The 11,726-nt window shown below is 39.3% G+C and overlaps 1 protein-coding gene across 4 annotated transcripts in view; it reads right to left on the bottom strand.

Moving 5' to 3' along the window:
- Positions 1–2,874: 2,874 nt before the first annotated feature.
- Positions 2,875–11,726, bottom strand: part of LARP1B (La ribonucleoprotein 1B) — a 33,080-nt gene continuing 24,228 nt past the window's right edge. For 3 of the 4 annotated variants that reach the window (XM_086746452.1, XM_086746454.1, XM_086746455.1), the window contains 8 exons: positions 10,173–10,296; positions 8,195–8,406; positions 7,696–7,802; positions 7,008–7,168; positions 6,571–6,715; positions 5,993–6,102; positions 5,645–5,772; positions 2,875–4,818 (listed from right to left, as the gene is read on the bottom strand). In XM_086746452.1, the coding sequence (XP_086602578.1) occupies positions 4,585–4,818; positions 5,645–5,772; positions 5,993–6,102; positions 6,571–6,715; positions 7,008–7,168; positions 7,696–7,802; positions 8,195–8,406; positions 10,173–10,296 (1,221 nt within the window). In that variant the 3' untranslated portion in view covers positions 2,875–4,584. The remainder of the gene's footprint in view (positions 4,819–5,644; positions 5,773–5,992; positions 6,103–6,570; positions 6,716–7,007; positions 7,169–7,695; positions 7,803–8,194; positions 8,407–10,172; positions 10,297–11,726) is intronic. The other variant, XM_086746453.1, reaches the window with a different exon arrangement.

Here is an 11,726-nt window from a genome sequence, read left to right as displayed (position 1 = left end):
TATCTGGATGCTTCACTAGGGAGTTTTTTTTTCTTTTAACTAAACCTTGCTATAAAAGGTTTTACAATACATCATTATTTATGGTATGCTTTTCACTTTTAGCTTAGGCCAAGGTTTACATTTTCTGTTCTTCAGCGTTGGACACAGCATGTAAAAGCAGTTTGGCACTCTGCTTCTGATCTTCTTTCATTTTAAATAACTTCGTTCTAAGCTATTTTTTTTCTTCTTGCAAAATCAGTTTGATTTTACTTGTAAAGGTCAAGGAATAGTTAAACCTTATTTAAGCTTTGTTTCAGTCTCTTTGATAATTGTTTTCTCTACAGTAAGAGTTTGTGGGGTTTTATTTCCTCCAGGAAATGCATGCATTGTTGCATAGAATAGTACAAAATACAAATCAAGACCTACTACTTCGAATATAATGGTCTTCCTGGTCCTGCTTTGGGGTTGGCTTTTTTATTAGGACAAAGCTCTGTAGTTTGTCATGAAGTGTAACTCACCAATTCAGCAACTCGGTACTGAAGTGTTGCTGACATTTGTTTATGAAGCTCAGAGAGTTTGTGATAAAGTCCTGGGGCCTTACAGTCCTCCTTGGAGCCTTGCTTCTCTCCAATTTTCATGTTGCAGATTGAAAGTCTTGGCTGTGGGGAAAACCCTGCCATGGTCTTTCAGGCACAAGTGGAATGATGCCACTGCAGCTGTAGATTGGTTTCTTTTACTCCTTTTCCTGCTTAACACTAGTAATAATGTAACTCAGGCCTTGAAGGCTTACTGAAATATGGAAACCCAATAAATAATTAAGTATGAGCATTACGGGCACATCCTTGCACTGGCCTCTAATTTATGGTTCAAGGTGAATGTTTACTAGCAGGTGTTTACAGACTGGGTTTTAAGCTTGCTTTTGATAGTACATGTGTACAAATTCAGGTGAAGGGTTGCTTACCTGAAAACTTTAAAAGAAAAGAAAAAAACAAACCCAAACAACAAAACCCAACCAAAAAATAAAGAACCCCTCCCAAACGAACCCAAAGTGCTCCTCACCATTTCTCTCTGCGAATTCCTGTGGTTTTATGTATTTTTTCCCGTACCAGAAGGCAGCACTTTAATGTTTCACGGAGGTCTAGTCTGGCACTGCAACCTTCCTGCAAAATTCATGAACAAATCAAGTTGTCCCCATTCTGGTTACAAAGTTTACTTGGGGCTTTTTTATGACGATCGTATTTTACCAACCCGTCACATCTTTTAGGTAGCTGGGCAAAGCCTACAAGTGTACACTCTGTGAGCATCTAAAAATAAAACCTTTAGGAGGTGTGAAGTTCCAGGGGCAGGTCTGGATTTGGCACTGAACTCTAAGAAAAAAACCTCAACTAATCAGCTTTGAAGGTACTAACCAAGGCACTACCTTCGAACTGCTAACAGAGACGATTACATTTCTTTAAAATGTTCCAATGTTGCCATTTAAGTTGTAGTCTGAAATTTCTCGTTACTGAGGTCATACAAGTTATACCTTAGACAAGGTAAAAGCTCTAAGAACATTATGGGGTTAGGTTTGGGGGTTGGTCTGTCTGCTGCATTTTTGTAGTGGAGTTTGTGGAAGTTTCAAAGGGAACTGCATGCCTGCCCCTGCCCAAAAAAGAAACCAAACCAAACCGAAACAATCCATGCTGAAGACCGCAGTGAAGAAAGCTTTTAAGATCACAGGTACAGCCTAGCACAGCTGTGGGATTTGTCAGTAAAAGAACATCGGCTAACGCTTAGTCTCTTCGTCTGGAACCGAGTAGCGCAGCCATGCCTGAAGCAAAGTCTGCAGGATAGAGGCTGCTATGAATACAAACTGGTTTCTGTTCATTCGAATGCTTTATGTCCCACAGAAACCCAAATCCTTGTGAAACTCCAGGAGCATCAGTCATGGAGCCAGGCTACTGCTGCTTATTACAGGAAAACATTATCTGGTCTCCATCAGGAACAAGAGCTATCCTGAGTCTTCCCTTCCTTCCCTTTTAAAAAAAGCCTTTTCAATCTAATATTTTGAGCATGCCAGAAGACCAATCTTACTGAGTTTAGGCAGGGTAGTGTTTCGAAGTATTTGTACAGTCATTTCTCAACAGAACAAATTAAGAACAAACCTAAACAAAATTCTGTAGTAAGCACGAGAGGATTTTTAGACAAGGTCTAAGACTTACGAAGTGTTTAGTGAGAGTACTGTTAGAATACAACTAGTCTTAAGACAAATTTAAGGTTAACTTAAATGGACCTAAAAGGCATCAGAAAGGATGTTGGACACGTACGTGCATGGTCAAAGACAAATTCATGGCTCTGCAACAGGGATCCAGTTATTGAAAGGTGATTAACCACTTCAAGCCATACAGAGAAACAAGCTGCTTAGCCAGCAAAGTCTTCATGGTTTAATCTGAAATTCAGTGGGTAGGGGAGAGGGAGAAGATTCAAGCCCATGGGAAGTGAAAGGCGGCATTCCTGAGAGGCAGCCAGAGCTGCGGACGGACTTGGATGGTTTTTTGCCCACCAAAATAAAGGGACCCTGTCTAAGCAGCTAGCCCTGCAGAGGCCAGCAAGGACAGACAGCAGGTAAAGCATTCACTCTCTTTGCTTTCAGCCGTATTAATCATTCATGTATCTATAGTTTTTCTTTGACAAATACCCAGACGCATGATTGATAAAAAAATAAATCAATATTGAACTTGAAGAAAGCTGGCTCACATTCGAAGAACCATTTCAGCCTTCAGCAGTCTGGGTTTCCCTGACACCTTAGTGCACCAGAGGCAACAGACATTCACATGCAAAGCTACAGCCTTACACTCTTTCCAGTTGTTTGTCTTCACAGTTTTTGGGGTACAAAAAAGTTGATATACAACACTATTAGGTTTGTTGTTCTTTTTATAAAATTTGTCAAGATATCACAAAATTACACACACTAAAAGCTTAATCTGCACATTTTCCAATGAAAAAGTGAAAGAGTTTAAATCTATTACTTGTATATACAATTTCAATCCAAATTTACATTCGCATTATTTTCTTGGATAGCAAAAGGCATGGATCAAACACAGGACTGAGATGTGTCACTTCGGCATACTTACAGGATCTTACTTAGAATATTGGTATGTGTTCATTTAAATTCATTTAGAACAGGCCACTTACAAAAGGCTCAGTTTTGTACTGAAATTGTATTACTGCTAGCATATCCTCCCGTACAATGCAAACATTCAGAGTCTGTTTCGTGGAGATTCGCAAGACAAAGACTGAAAAAATTAATGGACTTGTTACAGCCTCTGAGATCTGATACAAGTTTAAAAGCCCATGCGTGGCTTTTGTGGATTAAGGCATTTGTGCTAGACATAACTTTTTAACTTAAAAAATGAACTGAATTGTTTTCTGCAGTTAACTAACAAAAAGCTGAAATTCTTCTCGCTTACCCTTGGAAGAGAGAAGTTACCCACTCAGTTCTTTTAGAGTCCTTAAAAAACAAAGTAATAGAGTTAATAAGAAATTACAGGATATAAGCATCCCCATCTTGCAGGGACAGAAATTGATTTGTATTGGAATAACTTACATTCAGTGAAATTGTCTTTAGACCTGTTTGAAATTATTTAGGTTTAGCTAGCACAATTCAAGCAGAACTTCATTTAGATATTGCAAAATAAAGCAAAAAATAAAATTTACAAAAACTTTGTTTCCCTCCAAAATCATTTTTATTACTTGAAATATGGAGAAAAAAAAAAATTTGTAAGTTATGCCTCACCTGTTAGAGTACTTCCTAATCATAAGAGAATTCAAATGAAGACACCTCTCAAGCGGAGAATAATTTGAACAGTTTGCTATTTTAACAACCTGCACAAACTGTAGATACTGTGTGTTAATTTAAGACACTATGAAATCGACAGATCAGTTTTCCCCTGTGTTTTTCTGTTGCTTAAGTTATTAGGAACCAGTACTGTAGGAAATACCTGCAAAACTATCCCAGTTACGTCCACTCGAACTCCATACTTAATAAAATATTAACTATGGAGACCCTGAAAAAAATAGAAACTATGTCTTTAAATAGAATCCAGAAATGCAGTTTCATATATAGCTGCACACTATCACGTATGCTTTTGCACAAAACCATACTTTTTAATAGATTCAAGAGCAAACCAATCACATAGATCCTTCTACATGTAACGTAATCTTTTTTTTTTTTGCTTTGGTAAAATACAAATAACAGGAAAATCTGGGTAAAGAAAGCAGAGTAAATAACATGGGTATATCATACCTTTTTTAAGAAATACACGCTGAAATGTAAGGCATCCCCCAGAGTATTTTTTGCATACGCAAGGAATGCAGTTCTTTGTAAACAAAAGCTTGAGGAAAGCAATACTGAAGCCAAATAATCTTCCCTAGGATCCTTCCGATGATCCCAAAACCAAGAGTAACTCTCCTAGGGTAAGTGTTTCGGAACTAAATCCTGTGAAAAAAAGAATCCAATCCTTTGTCTTTCCATTAATGATGTATTATATTGGCTCGCCTTGAAGATCTCCAAATTAAAAGAGCGAGATCAGAGTTGACTCCTAAGGGCACAAGCTTGTCTTCAGTCTATTTTTCTGGTACATCACTGTCTGTAGATCTTGTGGCAGCTTTGTTACGGCCTATGGATGCTTGCACGATATTCCCACTGGTAACGTTTCCCATTGCCTGGGACTGACAGGCAGCTGTGGGTTTAGCGGCAAGAAGTGTTTTAGAAGAATTAGACTGATGTCTGCGATGACCTGAATCCTCACCTGTTGCAGCAGCCGGTCTCTTTCTGCCAGATTCCTCACTAATAGGAGGCTGAAAATAAACATTGCCAACCTGTTAAATGTTTGGTTTTTGTTTTTTTTTTTTTTTTCTGTAAGGTCAGGTATTTGCTTTTTCATATATTTAAAGGATCAAAAAATACAGAGCATTCCATAATTAGGCCCAGTAATTTTAGTTATTGACAACTCACTGCTAGTATTTTAAAGCTTTCCTGGCCATTTGGGTAGAAGTGCAAGCACACGGCATATCAAGGACTCTGAGCAGCCTTACAGCATTAGTTAATCGACACTGCCCAACTGTTTGCCACAACTCCTAGAAAACGGAGGATTTACAGAGGACGATGGGAACGTAGTGCACCGTAACCCAGTCAGGAGGAGCACGGCAGCACTACACTCTGGAACCACACAGTTTAAGAATTCAGCATTCTCCAGGAAGGACACGTTAAATTTGGCATACGAAGTCTCAGCAAGGACAATGCCTGTCACAGTTCATTAACAAAAGCCAGTTGAGCATTAACTCACTTGCCAGATTCTTAAATGGTATAGAAGTCAGTCTTAACAGATGACAAAAAAAAAAAAAAAAATTTTCTGTTTATTTCATTACACAATGAAAATGGATCAACACCTTATACATATTAGCCACCACAATTCAGCACCATACTTTGGTTCAAAAGAAGAATGTCTAGAATAAAATTGCGTTTGTCATTTGAATTTAATTTTTTTTTAATCATGCTTTTTCTAGTCATTGACAGGATTTGTAAAGCTGCCTTTTTGTTGAAATGAAGTACCATTCTCAGTCTACTTTGCAGTATAAATACTCATACACCAAATATTTACTTAAAATAGGTATGGAAACTTACATCCACTCTGAAGTCCTCCAGTCTCTTAAATTTACTAAGGTATTCTTGCAGTTTGGGGTCAATGGCTGGAGTCTTGTGCTGAGAGTATTTTAGATAAGCCCAAAATTTTTCAAGTCCATATAGCTGACCTAATAGAGAAAATAGATAACTTCACCCATTTAAAAAGGTCAGATTTAATTAAAAACTTAATTATTCACTGGTAACTATAGGTTTAAGACAAGTGTAAGATAAAAGGAACATGAACAAAAGCTGCTCTTGGGTTAGTTAACAAGTCAGTGCCAAGGAATCGGGATTATCTCCCAACTGCAGTTACACCAGTGTGAGCAGTGACTGGCCTATGATAATTACCAGCTTCATAGTCTCTCTTTGTTTCTTCTTGGAAATCCTTGAATATTTCTTGCCTGAATTTCTTTTCTAGGCCATAGCTGTAAAATCTAAACAAGCATTCCAATCCATACCTGTAGCAGAACAAAGAGGTATTAAAATCTTATACATACGCTCCTCATTCCCCAGAAGGATGCAAGTTTTCTGTCCTCCTTGCATTTAAGTAAATGGCAAAGTGTCATAGAATCATAGAATGGTTTGGCTTGGAAGGGACCTTCAAAGGCTATCCAGTCCAACCCCCCTGCAAGGAGCAGCGACATCTCCAACCAGACCAGGTTGCTCAGAGCCTCATTCAACACAGCCTTGAATGTTTCCAGGGATGGGGCATCCACCACCTCTCTGGGCAACCTGTGCCAGTGTTCCACCACCCTCATAGTGAATAATTTTTTCCTTATATCCAGGCTAAATCTACCTCCCTCTGTTTTGAGACCATTACCCCTAGTCCTGTCACAACAGGCCCTACTGAACAGCCTCTCCCCATCTTTCCTGTAGGCCCCCTTGAGGTACTGGAAGACCTCAAGGTCTCCCTGGAGAGCAAATACCTGTAGTGTTCTTTTGCATCATCCAGAGCAAGTTGTTTGAATTCTTCATACATTTTCTTGTTAAAGTGATCTCTCAGAAAAAAAGACCAGAAACGAAAAAGTGTGTTCATTTCTTGGGACTGGCCAATTCCCAACCGTTTCCTCTCTGGAAGGGAAAAAAAAAAAAAAAAAAAAAAAAAAATTGCCCTTTTTTCCCTTTCAAAAGAATATTTTCAAATGCTTTTCTATTAGTAATACACATACAAGATCTTCCAGTAACTTACGTTTAAATTGGAGGGTAATTTTTTTTGTCAGGAAATGTAAAGTTAAATGGAAAGCAGGAGTTCATAAAACAGAAGTATCAAATTTTGTTCTCCTTTCCCAAGAAAAATTAAAGATGAGGAACAACGTGGAGAAAACTGTACCTAAAATTTTAGGAAGCACATTTAGCAGCTTACCCATTAGACACCTTCGACGATATTTGTGGTACACCTGTTGAGTAAAGCCATTTTCCTTTAACAGTTCATGAGAAGGATGCTGAAATTTTGGAAGAGAATTTGGGGTACAGCTGTAATTTCCTGCTAGTGGAGCTCCTTCTGAAGGCGAAGCATTGGAACTGCTGAAGAGAAACAAACATATTTCTGTCCTATAAACAGTGCTTTTCTACAGAATCCGTTTTCAACCCTTCTGATCTATGCAAGAGCTGTCAGAAAGAACAGTCACCCGATGACCGCTACAATGCGTGCCTGGGGTCCCAGTCACCTGTTTTTGGGTGCGCCTCAAGACAATCAGTCAAAAAAACCAGGCAGTTTTGGATGATGATAATTAAACATTACTGGAATACCTGATTTTAAATGACCACGTAAAGGTAAAAATCACTGAAGTGAACGCTAATATCTCAAGTAATATTATTGCTACTATATCACGGATCGACAAACAACGTTGTGAACATAGCAAGTCTGGCTCGCTTATTTCCGGAGAGCCTTGCATTTGATCTTTTTGTCTGTCTTGATTGCTCTTTTCTTGCTTCCACTGTATCTATAAATTGTCTTTTATTGCAGCTTATTTTTCCATTAGCAGTGAGCACTAATGACATTGCAAACAAATTTTCTACGACCAAAATAAAAAAAAACAAACCCAAATTACCTCACAGAGGAAGTTCTTGGCCTGTGGTCTCTGGAATCCATCACCCAACCAACATGGCTTTCTAAGGGAGGATTTGTACTGTGTCGTGTTTTTCTTTTTCTTGGAGCCTAAGAAAGCAAATGAAGTATTTATTTCCTTAATTTGTTTTCACTCATTCTCTCCCTCTCAAAACCAAGTTTAAAAATGTTATATTCTACCTAACACATTATAAAGTCACAACACTCCAATTTCCTAACATAAACATTAGTCTTACATAATAAATTAAAAATCTTTAGACATTACACTTTTTCAGCAAGGACTTTTAAGAAATGTTACAGCAAAAACTCGTAAACCATTTTGTAGAAATAAAAAAGATTATATTAAATATTTCTAAGATTAAAAAAAAAGTACAAGTGTTTCATTTTTTGCCTTCTCATTCTTGTTAAATCATATGCACAGCCATGAGTTTTAAAGGCTTTTTTTTTCTGGTTTTAAAAAAATACTACGTTTTTCCATTTACCTTTACATCAATGGATCGTGCTTCTTTAACAACAGGGTAGAACCTGGGTGTTTTGTTCGGATCCTGTAGCCTTGGGGTGCGAGGTGTTCGCGGGGTGAAGCCAGGGTGAACACAGGGAGAATCTGGAACTGCCGTTGGCAGCGAGCGAGCTATTGCTGCTGTTGGAGGTACTTCAAATCCTAACAAATTATCAGCCAGCTCCTCTGCTACGTCTGTAGGCAGGAAGGAGTAAACATTTGTTTTCAAAAGAGACTTGGGATTTCAAAGCCTAAGCTCCCGTAGTATCTAGTATCTTAAAGGCCTGTTTCATTTCAAGTGAACTACAACATCCCCAAAGGATAAACAAATTGACAAAAGCACTTGGTGTAGCTGCAGTACAAACTGCTCAAAACTCTGAAATAATGTTTCAAACATGTCTTTGCTAGACAATATAAACCCACTTCTTTCGTACCCACTTGTTCTTGTATATTTACAGTAGCAATTGGAAAATGAACTCCGGAGAAAGTGTGACCACGTTCTTGCTTTTCGGTGGTGGTGTGTTTAGTGAGGTGTTTTTCTTCAACAACTTGAAAAATGCTATTAGCGTGTGTCCTAGTAAATGTTACTACTACTACTACTACTATATCAGAAATACATCAAAAGATAATCATAGAAGCATAGAATCCTTAGGCTTGGAAAGGACCTTTCAAGGTCATCTAGTCCAACCCCCCTGCAAGGAGCAGGGACATCTCCAACCAGATCAGGTTGCTCAGGGCCCCGTCCTACCTGGCCTTGAATGTTTCCAGGGATCGGGCATCCACTACCTCTCTGGGCAACCTGTGCCAATGCTCCACCGCCCTCATTGTAAAAAATTTCTTCCTTACATCCACTCTGAATCTAACTCCTTCTAGTTTAAAACCATTACCCCGTTTCCTATCAAAACAGGCCCTGCTGAAAAGTTTTTCCCCATCTTTCCTGTAGGCCCCCTTGAGGTACTGGAAGGCTGCTGTAAGGTCTCCCCGGAGCCTTCTCTTCTCCAGGCTGAACAGCCCCAACTGTCTCAGCCTGTCCTCACAGGAGAGATGCTCCAGCCCTCTTATCATCTTCGTTGCCTCCTCTGGACTCCCTACAACTGGTCTATGTCCTTCTTATGTTGGGGACTCCAGAGCTGGACGCAGCACTGCAGGTAGGGTTTCACAAGAGTGGAGTAGAAGGGGAGAATCACTTCCCTTGACCTGCTGGCCACAGCCCAGGATGCAGTTGGCTTTCTGGCTGACACGTGCGCATTGTCAGCTTACGCTGATCTTCTCATCAACAAACACCCCCAAAGTCCTTCTCCTCAGGGCTGCTCTCAATCCATTCTCCACCCAGCCTGTATTTGCGCCTGGGATTGCCCCAACCCACGTGCAGGACCTTGCAAGTTGGCCTGGTTGAACTTCACCGGGTTCTCACGGGCCCAATTCTCAAGCCTGTCAAGGTCCTTCTGGGTGACATCCCTTCCCTCCAGTGTGTGGACCGCACCACACAGCTTCGTGTCATCAGCAAACTTGCTGAGGGGGCACTCTATCCCACTTTCCATGTCGCTGAAGATTGGGACATTAGAAGCGGAAAATTCTTCTAATCTCACTTTGTTCTATCCCTGTTTCCCACAAAAATACTGGTTTCTAGAAAATGTTTCAGAGCAGCACTAGCTATTACTTTACATATTGTCAATCTCAAGTTACCCAAAAAGCACCTGGTGTTGATATATGATGACAACAAAACAGAACGTTGCCTTTTGATGCTCATATATATCCTGAAAAGTACGAGTGCCAGCTTCTCATTCAATGGGAATTGTGCTACTGATGAACAGCTGACAACTTGAAAAATTAGCACAGAAAAAGCCCCTCAGACTGATGACTGAACTAAAATTAAAATATTACATGGGCACAAAGAGTTAAAATACCTACAGAATTGTTCTTTACTACAGAGATTCTAAAAACAAGTATGTATTACTTACTGTTCTGTGACTCTGGAGGTCCTGGAAGAACTTCTTGGGTTGGATCAGCAATTGGTTCTGGTGCAAGACTATCAAATTCTTCCTTAGTAATGAGATTTAGCTTCTTAAAGTTCTCAATCTCTTGCTGAATTAGAGAAAGCAAAGTGTAAATGCAAATTTAAAGAAACAGGTGAATTTCATAAGAGATAAAATAAGCAAGCCAGAATCGAAACACAATTACTCATACAGAGCCAGTGCAGGTTTCTTTTAAGGACGATGGAAGGAGCCTCTAGCACACACTGTAAAAAAATTACCATCAACAGTGTACATAACCTAACGCAGCTCACACTGCACTAGCTAAAAGAAACAGTTAGGCCAACACATGGAGGCAGGTAAGGCCATCTACATGCAAATTTTCACAAAAAAAAGAAACAGAAATGACCAAGATACTGCCCCTCGCCAAGCACAAAGCCATCCTTCTGCAGTAAGCGTGCCAAGGAAGGTCCTAGCAATTTAGAGGAGTAAAAGAGGCCCTGCTCCCTTCCTCAGGCTGCATTGTAAAGAAAAGCCAGTATTGGCAGATAAAGTGATAAAGTGTTCTGCTTTTTTTTTTTTCTGACTGATAGCTTAAACTGCAAAAGGAGGGGATTTTCCAAGATGTGTGGCAGCATCTCAAATTACTCATGTCCCTACTCAGCTGAAGGTGGGGCGAGATGTGTGCATACGCACGTGCATGCTGTGTGGGGAAAAATCTTGTTCAAGTCATTGTCAAGAACATAACAACAAAAAAGAAAATATTTTCTCTTGCTGTGTGCTGTTTCTCACTGTCCTCTTCCAGGCTGCTAGTCGTCTTAGTTCATTTCACTTGTAATAAAAACTCAATATTCAGAATTCTACCTTTATTTCTTGCTCTTACTCTCAACATTCATTCATTCTTTGTCATCTCTTTTTTTTGTACTCACATGCTCCATTTCTCCTTTAAGCTACTTCCCCCTCTTAAACCCACCTTTGCCCTTGTGGACAGATAAAGCTCCTTTCCAACTCATCCGTAATTTTACAGCTGCTTAGTATACTTAAAATAATAATAATTAAACAAAAAAAAAAAATCACAAAGCTGACATTCTTTTTGCAAAGTTTTGAAAGCCTCAAAGACAGGGGCCCATGTACAGGCTAGGAAATAAAAGGGAAATAATAGGAAATAATAAATAAGGCACGCAATCCAAAGTTTTATTTGGTAACAGAGCTATCATTCCAACACGCTACAAGGCAAAGAGAACCTTAATATAAAACTACTTCCAAATGACTGTATTACCTTCCTCTCTTATCGCGTCATCTCAGAAGAGTGCCCCCTTCCCCTCTGGCAGGGGTTTGCAAATGTTACGAAACAAGCAGGCAAAAGTTGAACCATCTCCAAAATGTTAAAAATAGTTCTAAAAAGTATTGATGTAGTGGTTTTGGTCAAATCTGTGACAAGAAAAACTTCCTGGTTTTGCTGTCAACTGTTTACAATATTATCAAAATACGGAGAATTCAATAGACCCGTAAACTCAACCACTGTCTCTTTCAAACAAGTGT

Source organism: Chlamydotis macqueenii, chromosome 4 (assembly GCF_036417535.1).
Source record: "Chlamydotis macqueenii isolate bChlMac1 chromosome 4, bChlMac1.mat, whole genome shotgun sequence".
Taxonomy (NCBI): Eukaryota; Metazoa; Chordata; class Aves; order Otidiformes; family Otididae; genus Chlamydotis; species Chlamydotis macqueenii.
The sequence above is the reverse complement of the archived record's forward strand: the minus strand, read 5'-3'. Positions and strand labels throughout refer to the sequence as shown.